The sequence below is a fragment of the Pleurodeles waltl genome, chromosome 6 (genome assembly GCF_031143425.1).
Source record: "Pleurodeles waltl isolate 20211129_DDA chromosome 6, aPleWal1.hap1.20221129, whole genome shotgun sequence".
Taxonomy (NCBI): domain Eukaryota; kingdom Metazoa; phylum Chordata; class Amphibia; order Caudata; family Salamandridae; genus Pleurodeles; species Pleurodeles waltl.
This window is the reverse complement of record NC_090445.1, coordinates 682,848,498-682,871,673: the sequence shown is the minus strand read 5'-3', so window position 1 is coordinate 682,871,673 and position 23,176 is coordinate 682,848,498. Positions and strand designations below refer to the sequence as shown.

General features: G+C 50.9%; 1 gene segment (V, D, J or C); it reads left to right on the top strand.

Moving 5' to 3' along the window:
- Positions 1-23,176, top strand: part of LOC138300150 (T cell receptor delta constant-like) — a 276,372-nt gene that overhangs the window by 225,407 nt on the left and 27,789 nt on the right. Inside the window, 1 exon segment of the C gene segment in view lies at positions 19,053-19,121. Coding sequence covers positions 19,053-19,121 — 69 coding nt within the window.

Here is a 23,176-nt window from a genome sequence, read left to right as displayed (position 1 = left end):
ACACACATCCCATGTTGCGAAATAAAGTATACATCACTTTCTGGGAAACTGGCCCTGCCGATGCCTGTAAAAATAGCATTCGAATGAATCTCAACACCCTAAATGATGTATTGAAATTGGTAGGGGATTTAGAGTTCTCACTGAGTTCCATTTGGTGGTAGGCTGATCTCAGATATAGAGTGAAAAACTCCTTTGCCTTGTCTGAATGTGCAAACGTTTGTTGGATCTTTGGGAAGGGAAACTAGTCTACCAGGATGTCCTTGTTCAAGGATCTGAGATCCAGACACAATCTCCAGTCCCTTGTTCTCTTTTTGGCTACCACTATAGGGAAGATCAACTGAGAACAGTCAACAGGTTCTATAACCCCTTCCTTGCATATGATATCTAAACAATCCTTTGGGATGCTTAATGGTATGGTCCTGACATTATGTACAACAGGAATGGCCTGATGTTTTAAAATTATCCTATGTTGAAAACCTTCTACAGTGCCAAGTTTGTCTTCAGAAAGAGCTGTGTAGACCTCCAATAATTAACTTAGAGATGTCTCCTGGGAATCACACACATCACCCAAGGAAACAGGGAATGTTGGATATGGCCTGAGCACCATCCCTAACTCCCCTTAATCTTTCTACTGCAATATGCTGTAGATCTTGGTAAAAATCTCTATATCTTTGAACTTAATCTTCTCCTGAAAGTACCCCAGCATATCAATTGTGAAACCTCCAAATGCAAAGGTGCAATTATCAGGAGGGGATAAGCCAACATTCCTTAAAGTACAAATCATCTGTAACAAAGGTTACAGGTGACCCAGAGTCCATTGTGACTTTAACTCGTATGTCACCTATATTTGCTGTGCACACAGGATCGCCTCCTTTAGCATTAATTGGAGATTACAATTAATCAATCAATCAATCAATCAGTACATTTGTAGAGCGTGCTACTCACCCGCGAGGGTCTCAAGGCGCTGAGGAGGGGGAGCTGCTACTGCTCGAACAAACAGGTCTTGAGGTGTCTCCTGAAGGTCAGCAGGTCATTGGTCAGCCGCAGGTGGATGGGGAGGGTGTTCCAGGTCTTGGCGGCGAGGTGGGAAAAGGATCTGCCACCGGCTGTTGACCTGTGGATGTGTGGAACGGTGGTGAAGGTGAGGTTGGCGGAGCGGAGCTGTTGGTTTGGGGTGTAGAAGGTGAGTAGTTCGTTAAGGTATGCTGGTCTGGCGTTGTGAAGTGCTTTGTGAGCATGGGTGATGAGCTTGAAGGTGATTCTCTTGTTGATGGGGAGCCAGTGCAGGTCTCTCAGGTGGGCTGTGATGTGGCTGTGGCGCTGGATGTCGAGGATGAGGCGTGCGGAGGCGTTCTGTATGCTTTGCAGTCTTTTCTGGAGATTGCCCGTGGTTCCTGTGTAGAGAGCGTTGCTGTAGTCCAGTCTGCTGCTGATGAGGGCCTGTGTGACCGTCCTTCTGGTTTCAGTGGGGATCCACCTATAGGTCTTGCGGAGCATGTGGAGGGTGTTGAAGCAGGAGGATGAGACAGCGTTGACTTGTTGGGTCATGAAGAGCGATGAGTCCAGGATGAACCCCCGATTGCGTGCGTGGTCGGTGGGCATCGGTGCGGCTCCCATAGTGGTCGGACACCAGGAGTCGTCCCAGGCGGAGGGACTGTAGCCGAGGATGAGGACTTCAGTCTTGTCTGAGTTCAGTTTCAGGTGGCTGTTCTCCATCCAATTGGCGACAGCCTTCATTCCTTCGTGGAGGTTGTTTTTGGCAGTGGCGGGGTCCCTGGTGAGGGAGAGGATCAGCTGGGTGTCGTCGGTGTAAGAGGCGGTGTTGAGGTTGTGAAAACGGACGATGTTGGCGAGCGGTGACCTGTAGATGTTGAAGAGGGTCGTTCTGAGGGAAGATCCTTGGGGTACGCCACAGATGGTTTTGTTGGCTTTATATCGGAAAGGAGGGAGGCGGACTCTCTGGGTTCTGCTGGTGAGGAAGGAGCTGATCCAGTCCAGGGTTTTTCCATGGATTCCTGTGTTGTGGAGACGTGTGTGTAGGGTGCGGTGGCAGATGGTGTTGAAGGCGGCCGAGAGGTCCAGGCGGATGAGAGCCGCGGTTTCGCCCTTGTCCAACATGGTCCTGATGTCGTCGGTGGCGGCGATGAGGGCGGTCTTGGTGCTTTGGTGCCTTGGTTGCTGCGGAAGCCGGATTGGGATGGGTCCAGGGTGTTGTTTCCTCAAGGAAGTGGGTAAGTTGCCTGTTGACGATCTTCTCGATGACCTTCGCCGGGAACGGGAGCAAAGAGATGTGCTGTTAGGCTTTGAGGTCCTTTGGGTCCGCCTTGGGGTTTTTGAGTAAGGCGTTGATCTCGGCGTGCTTCCAGCTTTCCGGAAGGTGGTGGTCTTGAAGGAGCTGTTGATGATCATCCAGAGTTGGAGGGCGATGATGGAGCTCGCTTTGTTGAAGATGTAATGAGGGCAGGGGTCGGATGGTGAGCCGGAGTGAATGGTGTTCATGATTTTGGTGATATCATCGAAGTTGACATGGGTCCAGGAGAGCAGGAGGTTGGTGTGGCTGGGGGGTGGTGAGTCTGAGGTGTTGGTAACTGTCGGGGGGGTCTTGGTGTTAAAGCTGTTGTGGATGTCTGCAATCTTGCGGTGAAAGAAGGTGGCTAGGGAGTCGCAGAGGTCTTTCGAAGGTGGGATGTCGTTGGTGCTGGAGAGTTCCTTCACGATGTTGTTGTTGTGGGGAGCCTGTGCAGGTCGATGCATTCTTTGAAGGAGTATCTCTTGGTGGTCCGGATGAGCTGATGGTGCCTGCAGAGGGTGTTCTTGAGGGCCGTATGGGTGATCGGTGTTTGTTCTTGGCACCATTTCTTCTTGAGTCTTCGGCACGTCTGTTTGGAAGCCTGGAGGTCAGCAGTGAATCAGATGTCCTTTCTGTCGGTGTAGTTGGTGGAGGGTTTCTTGATCGGGGTGAGAGCATTGGCGCAGTCGCCGATCCATTGCCTGAGGTTGCAGGCAGCTGTGTCGGTGTCAGTGGTGTCGGCTGGTGGGGCTTGGATGAGGGCAGAGATCAGCTGGCCTTCGGTGACCTTGATCCAGCTGCGGCGGGGGATGTATTGCGGGTGATGGTGCGTGGTGGGTTTCTCGAAGGTGAAGTGGATGCAGCAGTGGTCGGTCCAGTGGAGTTCGGTGGTGTGGTTGAAGGTGACGTGGCTGCTGGTGGAGAAGATGGGGTCGAGCGTGTGTCTCGCGGAGTGGGTGGGTGACGTGACGAGCTGTTTGAGTCCAAGGTTGGTGAGGTTGTCGAGCAGGGTGGTGGAGTTGCTGTCATTGGTGTTTTCGAGGTAGAAGTTCAGGTCTCCGAGGAGGATGTAGTCTGAAGAGGCAAGGGCTTGCGTGCTGACTACATCGGTTCATCCAGGTCTCCGTCAGGAAGATGACATACGTGGAAGAAGAAATGAGAAGGTCCCAGAGTTCGATGGGGGGTGCTTGTGGACTGAGCGGGTGTTGAGAAGGATGCATTTAAGGTGGTTATGTCTGGCTCTGGTGGGCGGGCGGCGGCTCGGGGGCTGGTGAAGTTGCAGCTCCGGCAAAAGGAGTGTCCGTTGATGTGCTTCAGAGTGGCCTGGCAGCAGGTGGCTGATCCGCTATGCGTTGAGGGCATGGAGGGTGTTTGCGGCGTAGCAGCATTGGGCTACGTGGCAGTCATGGGGGTCAGGGGTTTCTGGCACTGGGCGTGGTCCAGGTGCGTTCGGGCACAGACGGGTTTGCCTCTGGCGTGCCTCCAGGGCGCCAGCGACACACCCGCTGCGCGCGTCCACTCAGCATCCGTGCAGCGGCCTCCATTAAGAAGGGGAGGTGGTAGGGAGGAGCAGCTGGGAGGCAGGAGCAGAGCGCGAATGAGCGCACGAAGGGGGCGGGGCCGCAGGGGATGCAGCGGCAGGAAGGAGATACAGAGAGAGAACTGTGAAGGGCAGAAGCAGAAAAACAGTTAAAAAACAGTAAGAAGGCAGAAAAATATTACAACTGCAGACACAAGGCAGACACAGAATACTTACAGGCTCACCACTGGGCACCAGGGATGAGGCGCAGGTGGGAGCCTGCGGGTGGAGGAGGACCTCGAACTCGCAGCAGTAGCGAGGGCGGGGAGGCGGACACGGGCACATTCAGGTGGAGCTGTGAAGTGTGGGGAGCAATCCTGACCTCAAAACAGGTCAAGGGTCACTCATCTTACACCATCTTAATAGATAGCACTACCCTATTCACAATGCCTTTATCCTTTTTATCCTCCCTTCCTGAAGTTGCCTTTTGTTAATTAATTAGTACTACTTTTTGGGAAGCTTTGCATGCTTTTGCAAAGTGGCCAACTTTTTTACCATTTTAATCAACTTGTACTTATGGCAGGACAACCTATAGCATTAGCTAAGTGAGTCTTGGACCCGCATCAAAAACTCGTTATTAGTAATAGCACCACCATTATCAAATTGTCTCTTGTCAACAAGTGATGAACCATCAGGATTAGTTTTGGTAAAGATAGCATTCAAAGTATCATCTTCAGTAATGTGCTTAAACTTCCCCAATTCTTTGGAAACCAGTGCTTTAAATGGCCGGTACTATCCGGTACTGAGTACCGGCACTTTTTTATTTTGAGAGGTAGAGTACCGGCACATCTCAAGAAAAACGTAATACTTTTAATTGGAGAGTACCGGCACCTCTCAGAACATCTTCAACTTCATGCACGCGATCATCTCGGAACCTGCCTCAACTGAATAGAAATCTGGAATTCTCGCCAAGCGACGCCTGAACGAAGATTCTAAAGAGAACACAAAAGTTAAAGAGACAATACACATAAAACACATTAAAGAGGCAATGCACATTTTAAGAGCACATAATAGTTGAACAGGCCAAAGTTATGAATGGCAGAGTCAGTGATAAAATCTTTTATTGTCCACAAGTACATAAGCATTAAGAAATGGACATTATACAAAACAATTGAATATTAAAAACTGTTCTGGCTTTCTTTATTTGCGCAAGCAAACTACATTTTAAAAGAGATTATGAGATTAAAGCAGCTGTTGCAGTGATCTATATGCATCCACCAATTATAAAGACGTTATATTTGTAGCGGTGGAGAGTTGAGGTCCTCTTGAGAAGCACTATATATGCCTTCATGAGTCTTTCAAAACGGAGAATTTGGAAGCTGTGTAAAGTGCATTGAAGACAGGTAGATGGGAATCTAGCCTGTCTGATTAACAGTTGTAGTGCTTTGAGAAATCGGGGTGAGAACGAAACGGCTTTTGAGATTAGCAAGAAGGTCTAATGGCTGGTTGGAGGCATTCAGCGATGGGTAAAGGGACTCTAAGAGTTAGCAAGGAATAGTGATTAGGCCAGTTGTAGGCCACATGCCATCAAACGCTGATGTGGGGCCCAGCCACTGACAAATACCAAATGGAACTATAAGACTGATATGCAGCTCTGAAGCCAGCGGAAGTTTGGAAGACAGTTGAGTAAAAAATACATAAGATGCTGTATCTGTTACAGTAGGAGACAAGAATGTGTGTGAGGGAGAGTTTGTGTGTATGCCTGGCTGTGTTGCCACAAGCCTGGAAGTGCTCTCCATCAGTATATTAAGGATGATTGGGCACTTCTGGAATTGTGGAGGCCGTTATTTGAATTATTCGGAAAGTAGAAAGTTGATGTTTGTGGACAAAATGATTAAACGATTGAGTTGAATCATATATTTAAAGGCTGATATTGTAATGATGATTCATCCTGCGTATCTAATGTTGTTTCCTTTCTTGCTTCAACAGTTATCATTTCATGGTTTATGTGGAAGCATGTCATCATTATGTAGTGATAAGTTGCCCTTACTGCTGTAAAGCACCAGGTTACAAAAGTGGTGCAACCAGCTTAGTGGATGAACCTGTGAATTCTCTATAACCTCAGTGGCACTGGCAGCCATGGTGTGTGCGCCTATAAGATCTGTCTGGCTGTGCTGGCTATCGGAAGAGGCAGGGACTGAGGATAGGCACAGCCTGGAAGTGCAGGGCAGGCGGAGGGGTAACATCTGTCAGCTTTGGGACTAAAACCAGGTGGGTGTGACAGAAGGGCATGTACAACTGGCATTTCTTGTGAGGTGATTTGAAGGATAGTAGCAGTTTGTAGGAAAGTACCATCTTGCCTGGCATGTTACCTCCATTTTCACTGTATGTATGCATGTTTTAGCCCTGTGTCACTGGGATCCTGCTAGGCAGGACCCCAGTGCTCATAGTATGTGCCCTGTATGTGTTCCCTGTGTGGTGCCTAACTGTATCACTGAGGCTCTGCTAACCAGAACCTCAGTGTTTCATGCTCTCTCTGCTTTCTAAATTTGTCGCTGCAGGCTAGTGACTAAATTTACCAATTATCATTGGCACACTGGTACACCCATGTAATTCCCTTGTATATGGTACTTAGGTACCCAGGGTATTTGGGGTTCCAGGAGATCCCTATGGGCTGCAGCATTTCTTTTGCCACCCATAGGGAGCTCTGACAATTCTTATACAGGCCTGCCACTGCAGCCTGAGTAAAATAACGTCCACGTAATTTCACAGCCATTTTTCACTGCACATAAGTAACTTATAAGTCACCTATACGTCTAACCTTCACCTGGTGAAGGTTGGGTGCCAAGTTACTTAGTGTGTGGGCACCCTGGCACTAGCCAAGGTGCCCCCACATCGTTCAGGGCAAATTCCCCGAACTTTGTGAGTGCGGGGACACCATTACACGCGTGCACTATAAATAGGTCACTACCTATGTATAGCGTCCCAATGGTAACTCCGAACATGGCCATGTAACATATCTAAGATCATGGAATTGTCACCCCAATACCATTCTGGTGTTGGGGGGACAATTCCTTGATCCCCGGGTCTCTATCACAGAACCCGGGTACTGCCAAACTGTCTTTCCGGGGTTTCCACTGCAGCTGCTGCTGGGGTCCAGGCAGCCCTGGCCCAGGAAGGCAGAACAAAGGATTTCCTCTGAGAGAGGGTGTTACACCCTCTCCCTTTGGAAATAGGTGTGAAGGGCTGGGGAGTAGCCCATCTCTGCATAAGCCAGTCTACACCGGTTCAGGGATCCAACAGCTGTGCTCTGGCGCGAAACTGGACAAAGGAAAGGGGAGTGACCACTCCCCTGACCAGTACCTCCCAATGGAGGTGCCCAGAGCTCCTCCAGTGTGTCCCAGACCTCTGTCATCTTGGAAACAGAGGTGTTGGGGGCACACTGGACTGCTCTGAGTGGCCAATGCCAGCAGGTGACGTCAGAGACCACCTCTGATAGGCTCTTACCTCTCTTGGTAGCCAATCCTCCTTTCTTGGTAGCCAAACCTCCTTTTCTGGCTATTTAGGGTCTCTCCTCTGGGGAATTCTTCAGATAACGAATACAAGATCTCATCAGAGTTCCTCTGCACTTCCCTCGTCGATTTCTGCCATGGATCGACCTCTGACTGCTCCAGGACGCCTGCAAAACCGCAACAAAGTAGCAAGACGACTACCAGCAACATTGTAGCGCCTCACCCTGCCGGCTTTCTCAACTGTTTCCTGGTGGTGCATACTCTGGGGGTCACCTGCCTTCACCCTGCACTGGAAGCCAAGAAGAAATCTCCCGTGGGTCGACGGAATCTTCCCTCTGCTAACGCAGGCACCAAAAGACTGCATCACCGGTCCTCTGGGTCCCCTCTCATCCTGATGAGTGTGGTCCCTGGAACCCAGGAACTCTATCCAAGTGACTCCCACAGTCCAGCTTTCCTTCAGTCCAAGTTTGGTGGAGGTCAGTCCTTGCCTCCCCATGCTAGACTGCAAACCTGTGTACTGCGTGATTTGCAGCTGCTCCGGCTGCTGTGCACTCTTCCAGGATTTCCTTCGTGCACAGCCTAGCCTAGGTCCCCAGCACTCCGTCCTGCAGTGCTCAACCCTCTGAGTTGGCCTCCGATGTCGTGGGACCCTCCTTTGTAACGCTGCATGGACTCTGGTTCACAAATCTTCTAAGTGCCTGCTCTGGTACTTCTGCGGGTACTGCCTGCTTCTGTGAGGTCTCTCTGAGGTGCTGAGCGCCCCCTCTGTCTCCTCCTCCAATGGGCAACATTCTGGTCCTTTCTGGTCCCTAGCAGCACCCAAAAACCTCTACCGCAACCCTTGCAGCTAGCAAGGCTTGTTTGCAGTATTTCTGCGTGGAAACACATCTGCAACCTTCTTCGCGACGTGGGACATCCTCCATCCAAAGGAGAAGTTCCTAGTCCTCTTCGTTGTTGCAGAAATCCAAGCTTCTTCCATCCAGAGGCAGCTTCCTTGCACCTTCAGCCGGGGTTTCCTGGGCTCCTGCCCCCCCGGACACTATTGTGACTCTTGGACTTGGTCCCCTTGCCTTGCAGGTCCTCAGGTCCAGGAATCCGTCTTCAGTGCTTTGTTGGTGTTTGTGGTTCTTGCAGAATTCCCCTATCACGACTATTGTGGTGTTTTGGGCTAGTAGGTGTACTTTACTCCTACTTTTCAGGGTCTTGGGGTGGGGTATCTTGGACACCCTGGCTGTTTTCTTGCAGTGCAAGCGACCCTCTACAAGCTCCCATAGGTCTGGGGTCCATTCGTGATTCGCATTCCACTTTTGAAGTATATGGTTTGTGTTGGCCCTAGACCTATTGCATCCTATTGTAATTCTATACTGTTTGCATTACTTTTCTGACTCTTACTTACCTGTTTTAGGTTTGTGTACATATAACTTGTGTATATTACTTACCTTCTTACTGAGGGTACTCACTGAGATACTTGTGGCATATTGTCATAAAAATAAAGTACCTTTATTTTTAGTAACTGAGAATTCTGTTTTCTTATGATATTGTGCATATGATAAAAGTGGTATAGTCTCCTAGTCTCCTAGTTCAGCCTAAGCTGCTTTGCCATAGCTACCTTATATCAGCCTAGGCTGCTAGAAACACCTCTATTCTACTAATAAGGGATAACTGGACCTGGCACAGGGTGTAAGTACCACAGGGTACCCACTATAAGCCAGGCCAGCCTCCTACACAGTTCAACTAACATTATGTCTGAAGAAGCACATTTATTTTATTTTATTTTATTTTGATAGTTGTATGCTAAAAATAAGCAACCTCGTTCTACGTTGCCACTCCAGGAGACAGTTTGCACACTCTTTAGTCACTTAGACAGAAACGGCACAACCTGGCACCTGGTTTGGCAACAGTCTTTAGAAAATGGCATAGGAAATTCAAATTCCTGAACTGGAAATTTAAAAAGTTGCTGGGTACTGACTTTAGAATCTTTGCAATGGGAACATTCTGGGGGTGATTCTGACCTCGGCGGTAAAATGCCCTTACCGCCGGTCATAAAACCGCCATAACACCGCCGCGGCCGCGGTCAACCACCACGGTCATTCTGACCCACAACGGCCAAACCTCCAAAAATCCGTCCTCCACTGCAGCCCGCCACATCGGCGGGCAGCGATAAACTGGAGATGACCAAACCTCCACCGTCACGCCAACAGAAATACGCCCATGCCATTACGACCCACGAATCCACACGGCGGTCATTCAAACGCGGTATTCCATTGGCGCTACACACCGCCGCGGTCAGAATACACACACATCACCAAAACACAGCCACATTGGACAATTTGAAATACACACACCTGATACACATACACACACCACTCCCACACAATCAACCAACTATAAAACACACACCCACATCACCCACAAACCCCTGCGACCAGAATTACTGAGAGAAGGAGAGAGAGACACAGCAGACAATCCCTAGCAAGACACACTGAGGCACACTACACCATCACACACACCACACAGTAGCACAAAGGACCACACACCAACATACACATCATCACATACACCACCCCACACCTCACCCACACCACCCCATGGCACCCCAAAGGCACCCACGCTTTTCGGACCAAGAACTCCGGGTCATGGTGGAGGAAATCCTAAGAGTGGAACCCCAGCTCTTCGGCTCGCAGGTGCAGCACACCAGTATAGCCAGGAAGGCGGAGCTATGGCAGCGGATCGTGGACAGGGTCAACGCGGTGGGACAGCATCCCAGGAATAGGGAGGACATCCGCAAAAGATGGAACGACCTACGGGGGAAGGTCCGATCGATGGTCTCCGGGCACAACATCGCGGTCCAGAAGACTGGCGGCGGACCCCCACCCACCCCTCCCGAATTTACATCGTGGGAGCAAGAGGTCTTGAACATCCTGCATCCTCAGGGCCTCGCTGGAGTAGCCGGAGGAATGGACTCTGGTAAGTCCAATCTCAACTACTATATCCCCCCCACCCCACCAGCATGCCAACCCACACCCCCACCCTCACCCCCAACCCCCCAGCACATATCCTCCCTGACAATCTCTCACCAGCACAACCCACCCATCCCAACACCAACTCCTGCATGATAACACAATTCATGGGCACCCATCACCTATGCATGACCACTGCACTAACCCCTCCCCCCCACTAAATACCCTCACAACACCTCCCTCAAGGGAATGCCTGCACTGGGGAACAAGGGCACCCATAACACGCACGCTATTGCACACACAGAAACAATAACCAAACTCTCTTACCCCATGCAGGACCCGAACGACAACACACCAGCCAGGAGGGTCCAGAACTGTCCATCCCACCACCGGAACAGGCCCACACTGAGGATAGCAGCTCTGTCGACAGTGAACCTGATGACCAGCCCGGACCATCGGGGACCTCTGGGCAGTCGGTTCCCCTCAGGCAGCTACAGGCCACACCAGACCCGACCCCCTCTGCCGACACCAGCACAGCTCCCACCCAGCGGGCCCATGCCTCTGTCTCTAGGACAGCTCAATCAGCGGTGTGTCCGCCACTACAGGGCACCCAGGCTAACCCAACACCCCAACAACAACAGGGACCTGGGGGCAGTGGGAGCGGGCACACCGGCCAGGGGACAGAGGCCGGGGGAAACCGGGCAGCTCGGAGGGCTGCTGTGCGACAGGGGGGGGAGGAGAGGCCCAGGGAACCCACTCTCCAAGAGGCCCTCACCACCATCATGGCAGCCTACCACCACTCCCAAGAAACGATGGCGACGGTACTGGCCAGGTTCACTGAGGTCCAGGCACAGCAGGAAGAACGCTACATGGCGTTCAGGGAGGAGCTGAGAATCATCGGGACCGCAATGGGGACCATCGTCCTGGCCCTAAACAGGATAGAGGACGCGTTGCGGGACCATGGTGCACCACACAGGGCCCCTGTCACTAGGCCGGACCAGGAACAGCCTACCACCTCCGCCGGCGCTAGTGGACAGGAGGTCCCAACACCTCGACAGCCCCCCAGAACCCCACCTCCTGCTGAAGAACAACCACCCCGTAAGAGGAGCCTGAGACCAAAGAAAAAGACAGAGTAGGATGTCAAGACCCCCGCCAGCAGGACATACCCCCTGAACTCTTCCCACTGTCCCACATTGCCAGCCTGTCCAACCATGAACTGCCTATGCTCCATCCTTCCCCAGGCAAAAGAACAATGCACCTGTGAGACTGAGAACTGGACTCTGCCATGGATATTCCTCCCCATCACCCTTAGAATCACATGTACCGATATCTAGCACTGTAAATAAATCACATTTTGCACAATAATCTGTTTTGAGTCATGCTGTCTTATTAACAAATGTATTACATATCACTGTTCAATTTCTGTTCTGTCAATTAGTCATGACAACATACCAATGTCAATACGCTGTATTTCATGGGCGAACCAATTAGAAGTCAGGTACTGAGTCAGACAGCACTGAGAAGGGAAGGGAAAGGCAAAAATTACTGAAAAACATCTGTGGGGAACTACAGAAAGTACAGATGCAGGAGGCTAGAAGCAATTGGGAAATGGCGTGGGTGATTCTTACCTGGGTGTCACTGGAAATACTGTTGTATCACTCTATCCCTATTGTCTGTGTCGTCCTCTGAGTCTTCCTCCTCTTCACTCTCCACAGGCTCCACGGCTTCTACAACACCACCATCTGGACCATCCTCCTGCAGGAAAGGCACCTGGCGTCGCAAAGCCAGGTTGTGAAGCATACAGCAGGCCACGATGATATGGCACACCTTCTTTGGTGAGTACATTAGGGATCCACCAGTCATATGCAGGCACCTAAACCTGGCCTTCAGGAGTCCAAAGGTTCGCTCAATCACCCTCCTAGTACGCCCATGGGCCTCATTGTAGCGTTCCTCTGCCCTTGTCCGGGGATTCCTTACTGGGGTCAGTAGCCACGGCAGGTTGGGGTAACCAGAGTCACCTATTAGCCACACACGTTGTCTCTGTAGCTGCTCCATCACATAGGGGATGCTGCTATTTCGCATCACATACGCGTCATGCACTGACCCAGGGAACATGGCATTTACATGGGAGATGTACTGGTCAGCCAAACAGACCACCTGGACATTCATCGAATGATAATTTTTTCTGTTTCGGAACACCTGCTCATCGTCTTTTGGGGGTACCAAAGCCACATGGGTCCCATCAATGGCACCAATGATGTTGGGGATGTGTCCAAGGGCATAGAAATCTCCCTTCACTGTAGGCAAGTCACCCTCCTCGGGGAAAATGATGTAGCTCCGCATGAGTTTCATCAGGGCAGACAACACTCTGCTCAAAATCTTAGAAAACATAGGCTGAGACATTCCAGATGACATGGCCACTGTGGTCTGGAATGACCCACTGGCCAAAAAATGGAGGACTGACAAAACCTGCACCAGAGGGGGAACCCCTGTGGGTTGGCGGATGGGGGACATCAGGGCTGGCTCCAGCTGGGCACACAGTTCATGGATAGTGGCACGGTCAAGTCTGTATCGAAGTATTATATGGCGTTCTTCCATTGTCGACAGGTCCACCAGCGGTCGGTACACGCGAGGATTCCTCCTTCTCATCGCAAGTCCCAGCGGACGGTGCCTAGGAAGGACAACATGGAGCACAGAGTCAGCCAAAACACAGGTACGTACAGACAGCTTGCACAGTTAAAGAATGGCAATGGGTTGAAAGGCGTGTATGTGTGGCAATGCAAGGCCTAGGCCTGTGTGTCGCAGTCAAAATTAAGCCATGTGGGCCCTTGAAATGGCGGCTGCCTGACCTGTGAAGTGGGACAATGTGATGTGAGGTCAATGCGCTGGCGGGGCACACCGTGGCGGTAGGCGGTCGCAGACCGTGGCGCAAAGCCGCATTGGTTAACATTGAAGCCTATGGGTTTCAGCAGCCAATAACGAAGTGCGCCGGCGGTCGCGGTACGCACCGCCGCGGTACGCACCGCCGCGGACGTGACCGCCATTTTCTATCTGCTTAATCACTCGAGACCTGATCATCCACAGGAGAGGACCTATACTGCAAGTGCTGCTGTGACCTCGGTCTGGAAGATACAATGGCTGCTGCGCCTGGGGAAAGGGCCCCTGCCTTCACGTCTGAAGAGTTGGACAAGCTCGTGGATGGGGTCCTCCCCCAGTATGCGCTACTCTACGGTCCTCCAGACCAACAAGTGAGTACACCGGGTGCTAATGGAATGGGCTATGCCTGTGTGGATTGGGGTGGATGTAAGTTGGTGGGGTGGGGGGCGAATGAGGAGTGCAACGCCCGACAGATGAGAGCATGTGCCATATGGCAAAGTGGGTGGGGGGGGCCAATTATATCTAACATGCAGGTCATTGATGAGTTCCTCCTTTCCACCCTGTACATGTCTAATAGGTCAGCGCCCATCAGAAGATCGACATTTGGCGTGCCATCGCCAAGGAAGTCCGGACCTTGGGGGTCCACAACAGACGGGGCACCCACTGCCGCAAGAGGTGGGAGGACATCCGCCGCGGAACAAGGAAGACCGCAGAAACACTGCTGGGGATGGCCTCCCAACCTAGGAGGGGTGCCAGTCGCACCATGACCCCCCTGATGTCCCGGATCCTGGCGGTGGCCTACCCTGAATTGGATGGGCGCTTTAAGACATCACAGCAGACACAAGGGGGTGAGTATCAGCACATTCTCCTATCTTTCTGCGCAGTGGAGGCGTCTGGGTGGGGGAGGAGGGCTGTGGGTGACATTAGGCCAGGGCGCTTTCTGTAGTGTAGTCCTCTCCCTTAGGCATGGCCCTGTGCCCCCCGGCCCCCACCTCGGTAGGGTGACAAGTACAGCCATTGAAGGTCCAGCATCTCCCATGTGCGCGTTTGACGTCTCTTGGCCTGTTGTCTTAGTCAGTAGTACTGAGTAGTGTACCCCGAATGCGCGGCTTAGTGCATTAGGCACCTGTGTCTGTCCTCTCCGCCAACGGTGTTGACATTGCATGCACTCAACCTGGTCTTCTTTTTTCTCCCCCCACCCTTTCTCTTCATCTTCTTGTGCATGTGTGCATTAGCATCATCAGGCGGAGGAGATATGGCATCGGAGCACGAGGGAGCTGCAGGACACAAGGCCCCGGTGGGCCCAGGAACAGACACCGAGGGCACCAGTGATCCGGAGGGCGAGGGGAGCACCACGACGGGGACCGCTGGTGAGAGCAGCGAAAGCGACACGTCCTCGGATGGGAGCTCCCTAGGGGTGGCGGCAACATCCGTGCCCCCCGCCTCTACAGGTACAGCCGCCACCCAGCGCACCAGCCCCGCCCTCCCAGCAGCCCCTCAGTCTTCGCTCCGTGCCGGTTCGCCCAGGCAGGCGCGCGTCTCCTTCGCCCCAGGCACCTCAGCCCCTGCCCCTGTTGCCCCTGCTGCCCTCAGTGCGGAGCTCATTGACCTGGTAAGGACGCTCATTGTTGGGCAGACGACCCTTTTGAATGCCATCCAGGGTGTGCAAAGGGAGGTGCAACAGAGCAATGCGTACCTGGAGGGCATTCATTCGGGTCAGGCTGCCCATCAACGAGCGTTCACTGCTCTGGCCTCAGCACTGACGGCAGCCATTGTCCCTGTTTCCAGCCTCCCTCTTCTGACTGCCTCCAGCCTGTCTCTGTCTCCTGTTCCTCAGCCTATCCCATCCACACCATCAGACCAGCCTGCACACACCTCAACACCCAAGAGCAGCTCATCCAAACACAAGCACCACAGATCCCGCAAACACTCACCCGAGCAACACCCAGATGCAGACATGCCAACAGCCACTGCCACCCCTGTGTCCCCCTCCTCCTCGTCTCCCTCCTCCCTCCCTGTGACGTCTACACTCACACCTGCATGCACCCCAACATCAGCCAGTGCTTCCATCACCACCTCACCCTCCAGTACAGTCCACACTCGTGCAGTCACCACCCCCACTGCCATGTACACGTCCCCTGTGTCCTCTCCCACTGTGTCTGTCACCCCCTCTTCCAAGACACACAAACGCAGGCAGCCACCCACCCAACAGCCATCCACCTCACGACAGCCTACAGCACCAGCACCTTCACCCAATGACAGCACACCTGACTCTCCTACAACCACCTCCTCTACCTCCACTTCCATCTCCACTTCTCCTACCCTTTACCTTGGCCCTAAAAAACTTTTCCTGGCTAACCTTAACCTCTTTCCCCCCGATGACCTCACCCATCCATCTTCAAAGAGTCCCAAGAGCACCGCAGCCACCACCAGCCCAGCTTCGGGTGTCACTGTTGTGCCTGGGTTCTGGAGCCCACCCTTTGCCAGCAGTGACACATCGAGCTGCAGCAAGGACACGTCCAGCCCCCCCCCGGCAAGAGGACCCGCAAAACCAAGGACCGCCGTGCGAGGACCGACAGGGCTGCCCCCAAGGAGCAATGTGCGGCCACTTCACCACCCACACCATCTGGGGGAGGCAAGGGCCCGAGAGCCCCATCAAAGGAGCGGAAGGGCAGCAGGAGCGCGGAGAAGGTGGACCCCACATGCCACATCCCAGCTGGGAAGGAGGACACTAAGGAGGCCAGGAGTCCGTCCCCGAAGGGTCCAGAAACGTCACGGTCCGAGGGCGACTGAGCAGGGAGTCGAGGCCAGGTCTGGCTCCCTTGACCTGCTGGATGAGCACCGCTGAACAGGGCCCGCGGGGCAGGAGAGCACCGCTGAACAGGGCCCGCCGTGGAGAAGAGCACCGCTGAACAGGGCCCGCGGGGCAGGAGAGCACCGCTGAACAGGGCCCGCCGTGGAGAAGAGCACCGCTGAACAGGGCCCGCGGTGGAGAAGAGCACCGCTGAACAGGGCCCGCGGTGCAGAAGAGCACCGCTGAACAGGGCCCCGCCGTGGAGAAGAGCACCGCTGAACAGGGCCCGCGGTGCAGAAGAGCACCGCTGAACAGGGCCCCGCCGTGGAGAAGAGCACCGCTGAACAGGGCCCGCGGTGCAGAAGAGCACCGCTGAACAGGGCCCCGCCGTGGAGAAGAGCACCGCTGAACAGGGCCCGCGGTGCAGAAGAGCACCGCTGAACAGGGCCCCGCCGTGGAGAAGAGCACCGCTGAACAGGGCCCGCGGTGCAGAAGAGCACCGCTGAACAGGGCCCGCGGTGGAGAAGAGCACTGCTGAACAGGGCCCGCCGTGCAGAAGAGCACCGCTGAACAGGGCCCCGCCGTGGAGAAGAGCACCGCTGAACAGGGCCCGCCGTGGAGAAGAGCACCGCTGAACAGGGCCCCGCCGTCTCAAGCACCGCTCCGCTGGGCCCTTCCTCTCAAGCACCGCTCCGCTGGGCCCTTCTTCTCAAGCACCGCTCCGCTGGGCCCCGCCGTCTCAAGCACCGCTCCGCTGGGCCCTTCCTCTCAAGCACCGCTCCGCTGGGCCCTTCTTCTCAAGCACCGCTCTGCTGGGCCCTTCTTCTCAAGCACCGCTCCGCTGGGTCCTTCTTCTCAAGCACCGCTCCACTGGGCCCTTCTTCTCAAGCACCGCTCCGCTGGGCCCCGCCGTCTCAAGCACCGCTCCGCTGGGCCCTTCCTCTCAAGCACCGCTCCGCTGGGCCCCGCCGTCTCAAGCACCGCTCCGCTGGGCCCTTCCTCTCAAGCACCGCTCCGCTGGGCCCTTCTTCTCAAGCACCGCTCCGCTGGGCCCCGCCGTCTCAAGCACCGCTCCGCTGGGCCCTTCCTCTCAAGCACCGCTCCGCTGGGCCCTTCTTCTCAATCACCGCTCCGCTGGGCCCTTCTTCTCAAGCACCGCTCCGCTGGGCCCCGCCGTCTCAAGCACCGCTCCGCTGGGCCCTTCCTCTCAAGCACCGCTCTGCTGGGCCCCGCCGTCTCAAGCACCGCTCCGCTGGGCCCTTCCTCTCAAGCACCGCTCCGCTGGGCCCTTCTTCTCAAGCACCGCTCCGCTGGGCCCTTCCTCTCAAGCACCGCTCCGCTGGGCCCTTCTTCTCAAGCACCGCTCCGCTGGGCCCCGCCGTCTCAAGCACCGCTCCGCTGGGCCCTTCCTCTCAAGCACCGCTCCGCTGGGCCCTTCTTCTCAAGCACCGCTCCGCTGGGCACCGCCGTCGCAAGCACCGTTTATGGTTCACTGTGCCCACCATGCCTCCTCCTTGGCCAGTGGAGACTGTCATCCACCTGATGGACTGTGGCTTTGCACTCCCCAGGATGGCCCAGTGGGCAGCCCACCCACTGTAGAGACATTGAGAGACTGTGGCTTTGCACTCCCCAGGATGGCCCAGTGGGCAGCCCACCCACTGTAGAGACATTGAGAGACTGTGGCTTTGCACTCCCCAGGATGGCCCAGTGGGCAGCCCACCCACTGTAGAGACATTGAGAGACTGTGGCTTTGCACTCCCCAGGATGGCCCAGTGGGCAGCCCACCCACTGTGGGCATGGTGGCTCCTCGTGGATCTGGCGTCGTGGACTCATGTGGCTGTGGTGCCCCCCCTTCCCCCTGAGGTGCCTGTAGTTTTTACATCTGATGCCCCTGCAGTGTTCTCTCCAAAGGACTCAGGTCTCCTGTGTGGGCTTTGCCCTTGTTTCTCAAGACTTTGGCCCACGGACATGGTGGAATCGTAGTTTGTGCAGGACTTGGTACTTCAGTTATACACTGATGTGTGTGTCATTAGTTTTGTTGTGGATATCTTTCATGGTTGTACGCTAATTTTCTGGAGCTTTTTGGTACATAAATATTTATTCCAAATATGATTATGTCCTAGCATTTTTCAGGGGTGTTTGGGTGGTGTCACTGTGACTTGGTGCGCTGCATTGGTGAGTACATAGTTTGGGGGGGGGGGTTGCATATGTGTGTGGCCGTAACCTTTCGTCCTCCCCCTCCCGTGTGTCGTAGGTGCAGTACTCACCGTTGTCGTCTGCGCCGGACTTCGTACTCGTGGTAGATGAGAAGGTAGACGAGAGCAGGTAGGATGTTTAATTCGGGTTCCATGCTGTCCTCCTTCCTCCTGGAGTGCGTAGTGGTGAGCGTTTTCCCGTCCGTAGTCTGTTTCCGCCGTGTTTTTATCGGCGGTGCTCCCGCCCCGGAAAAGGTGGCGGATTGGTGAGTTGGAATAGTGTGGGCGGTACATTGTCTGCCGCCTGTCTGTTGGCGGTGACCGCCGCGCTGTTTGTTTGTACCGCCGTGGCGGTCGGAGTGTTAAGGTGGCTGTCTGTGTTGGCGGTTCCCGCCAGGGTCAGAATCCCATATTTTTTACCGCCAGCCTGTTGGCGGGTTGGCCGCCGCTTTAACACCGACCGCCAGGGTTAGAATCACCCCCTCTGTGTTTAGGGAGTACTTATGGTTTTAGTTACCTCTGTATACCCATTAAATACACTTTGACTCCGTCAGTCTAAAACTCATTGTATCATACAAAACATCTAAAGAAGAGCAAGGCAACTTTCAGGCAATTACCACCCTGAATAAAAATGAACTGAGCAGTGTTTGGTTCCCTATCATGCTTTTTGATTTGTTATTGATATTTATATAGTGCCATGTTCCAAGGTCTCTTCATATCGCTTCGGGGGCAGAACAGGTGATAATTGGAAAGTTACTTGCGTAATACCCTTACATAGCTTGAACAAAATGCGTTTTGGAATGGCAAGACGTAATTTAATTCACATGTGCCCAGGGGTCTTTCCGCATTGTATAGAACAAACATGGTCTATACCTTTAATCTCAACTTGATTCATTTTCTTTCAGAACATTCTTCACTTGACACAACTGCTCCGAAGACAGCGGACCAATGTGAGACTTCACCTGAGCTGAATGGTGGGTAACACATCTGATAATACAGGCATGATGTTAAATATGGAACTAATGTACGTTTCAAGTCCTGGCACACCCACTGCAGTCCTCCACTTTCTCCAGCATCCTCATCTTTGAAAAACGTATTTGATGATAAATAATCATAAAAGTCATAATTAGAGCACAATGTATAAACATCACTTAACACAGAATTATTGTGAGGCACAGGAAATTATAAAAACAACTCTACAGCAAATCAGAGATTGTCACCCGATAACATTTGTAGAAAATACAATGCTGATCTACATCTACTAAAGGTATGTGTTTTGGCACTAGAATTAAAAACGTTTTTAATAAAAGTAATGCAATTTACAAAAGAAGGTAAAACGCAACAGCTTCTGCCTTGGAAATTCATTGAAAGGACAGTGGCATATTGAATCACTACTATATTAACCCAGAGGCAAAGATAGTAGACTAAGAAATATCTCTCCCACACTACAACATCTATTAGGAGATAAATGTCCTAGGCCAAGGGTCATTTTAATAATAACATAGTTCCTCCCAATGGAAAAATGTTCAATGTCCTCTCTTGATAAACGCCTCCCATCCATATTTTTTTTTTTACCCAGACTTTATCCAATTTACAAATAGAAAGGGGATTAAAAAATAAAGACATTTCTAAATCCTCCACGGTACATTTAATTTATGACAACCTAAGCATTTTAAGACTTTTATCACATTTCAAGCAATTAACAATAATATGTCACTTCAAGATTGCACTAGGATTATTCCAGATGGAAACCCACAATGATAATCTAGCATTTTTATTAATGTGTTCAACAAAATACAACCCCAATTCTTCACAACAAAAATAATGTGGAGAGCTAAAAGGAAGGGGAAGGAGATTAAGGGGGTGTCCAAGCCAGTTCTTCGAAGATAATGCCAAAATCTGGATCGATTAACAAAATTGAAAGTACTAGGTAAATCCATGAAGGCTAGGTAGAAAGGGCTGTTTGAGATGATAGGATATTTAGCAGTGATAAGATGAATGTTTAGACTTTGCTGCATTGCAGCCAGGCCTTCATGGAACCCATACTGTGTTTAGCATAGGTTTTTTTTATCGGTAGCCCAATCCAAATTCTTTCATGTACAACTCTGCTGATTACCTTAATCTTAGACTGTAGGAATGATATGGCCCTGTCGCAATGAGGATAGTGCCTGTTGTCTTTTAGACAGACTAGACCAATTACAGACATAGCCCAAATGCTTGGCAACTCAGATTTACATGCATTTCTAAAACATTAGTAAGGAAGGGTGCCTTTGGATCGATATTATATATATACTTTCTAATGCCAATCATTGTTAAGTCAGGGACAATGAGCTCAGGTTTGCTTGGAAGCTTTTGGCTCCAAATATCTTTTCTGCTAATCTGTTAAAATCAACATTTAGGTAGTTTTGTGACGTTTGGCATGTGAGACTAGTCACCTGGACGTTATAAACTTTCTAATTGGGTTGAGTAGCTTGATCAAAGCTTATTACAAGGGCGTAGCTTTGGGGGCGGGGTGAGGAGGGGAGAGAGGGGTGCTACACCCCCCTAATAAATTAATTTTCTGATAAATAGTTGGGTACAGATGCTTTGAGTCGGGTATGGTGATATGTCTGCTGGTTTTCACCAGGACTTTGTACAAACATTCAGACAGAAATGCACACACACTCTCTCCCAATATGCATTCCTCTCTCTTTCCACTGCCTGTTAGGCCCTTCTCGTGCGCCCTGCTTGTCGTATAATGTATTTAAACATTATATGCCAGCCTGAATGTCAGAAAATCTGAAGTTCACCCCCCCAAATCTTACTGACCAAGCTATGCCCATGGCTTATTTTAATTGTCCATGCTCCAAAAGTCAAATATGTGATCTATGACTGAATTACAACCACGTCTAAAGAGTGTGGGAGTCATCTTATTGGAATAAATATCTCAAGAGCAGTCACCTTAATCACACTCAGTTATATATTTTAAAAATGCCCGTGTCCAAGAATCAGAAGTACTAGTTGTACTATCCTGCATTCTCTAGCAAACACACACACTCATAATTAAAAAAGGAGATTGTATATTGTAGTGTTAAAACATATGACTATCAGTTCATTTTAAAGAATGCACTTGATTGGTTCCAGATGTACCCAAATGAGCAATGGGATTTACAGTTCATTCTTCACATCACATTTCCAGTGTGTCCATTTTTATCTCTCTGACAGAGTACACATGGTCAGTGAGTAGTGAAGGTTCTATGAGCTTTATAAATTCATCCATCTCTGGGGAATCATAAAGCGCAAAAAGTTATCTTTTCCCTCTCATCAACCAGTCATGGTAACTCAAAGTTCACCATGGCACCAACTGGTCCACAGGGCAAGAACCAAAAGCAGACCTGGAAAAGATGCTCAAACCAGCCCCCCTTCCTTCTTTTCCTCATGCCTTAACACTCCTACATTCATCTGTTCTCTAATTCTCATCCTCTCCTCTCTCTTTTCTCCTTGTCGTCACTTTTATTTTTCCTTCCTCATCTCTCTCTCTCTTTAGGCCACTCCCATGTCTGCCGCAATTGCCCTAGAGGAGTTTGAGAACATCACAGGGGCTCTAGGGGCGGTCTTAGGCTTTCTAAACTGGCCTCCAAGGGCCCAAGCCCACTGGGGAAAAGGCCTATGCTGCCTTGCTGGTCCGCCTAGCTAGAGAGTCATTGCAGTTCAATAGGCAGACAACTTTGAGGAGAACAGAGCAGAGCATTGAGGACAAAGAAGATCTTTTCTTCAACCTATCATAGCACAAATGGCACAGACCACTGCAAAAAAGGATGACCTTTATCCCTAGTTCAGCAACGTCTTGGTTAACAATGAAGGTATGAGTGTACACATTTATATGAAGGATAAAATTAAAATATTTATTTTCACAGGTGGAAGAACCAATCATGAGTTTGAGAAGGTAGAAACAGTTCACACTGAAATCAAAATTTTATCCATCAATGAACAAGAATACAGATCTTTTTAGGAGATCTATGTTGACCGATCAGATCAGGAAAGAATCAACTTTCAAATAGATCACAACAAGAGGACTAAAATGATAGGAAAGAGAAAGACCATAAACAGATTCAAGGGTGTTGAAGGGAGCCAAATGAAAACCATTAATTGGCAAAGGTGATTGGTTCTCTGTCGGTCACCAGTCGTTTGGCTTTGCCAGTGCTTCTTTGGTCTTGTCATGTTTTTTTTAAAAGGATAATATTGGGAAAGCTGCAGAGCCCTTGTCAATCTAAGAAAAGGGCTAAAAGTAGAAATATCTTTTTGGTCTAAAAAAGAAAGCATGCATTGCATTGTAGACCCCAAGATTCCATATGAATGACTCGAATGACATCACACTCTATAAAGTTTACCAACGGCTGAAACTGGCTGACCCATTGCTCCATGCTGTATGCTGTAGTGGAAGGAAGAAAAATGTGAATCACACAATAGCAGACCAACGGATGAAGAGGGCTGGATGAAAGCCCCTATAAGTAGGTCTATTATGCGTATAATTTTTTGTTTTGCACTGAAATTTGTTTTATGTAGAAAAAAAACATTTTGTCTAAAGGTTACAGGAGTGGATCAAATGTAGTCCAATTGGTAGCCAATATATTCATGAATTACTATAAGAAGATAAACATGCTTGAAAAAAAAGGTTGGAAACCTGGGTGAATGTTTTATGGGAGATATACTGATGATATACTGATGATATATTTTGCTGAGGTCAGTCAATGAAGAAAGCTTTGAGCTTAACATAATACATTTGCATGAAATACCTTCAACAGTATGTTTACTCATAAAATACAGAAAATGCGATCATTCACTTGGATGTACTGAATACCAAAAATCATATCCAAGGGGAAGCAAATATCTACAGTAAAATACAGATCAGAACATCGTATTTCTTGTTACAGGTTTTCTCTAGGGGTCACTGAAGTTACATATACCACAGAGTCAAAAACTCAGACCTAAAATAATTATTTCACATGAAGATTAGTTCAAAGCACAAACAAAAAGTTTGAAGATGAAA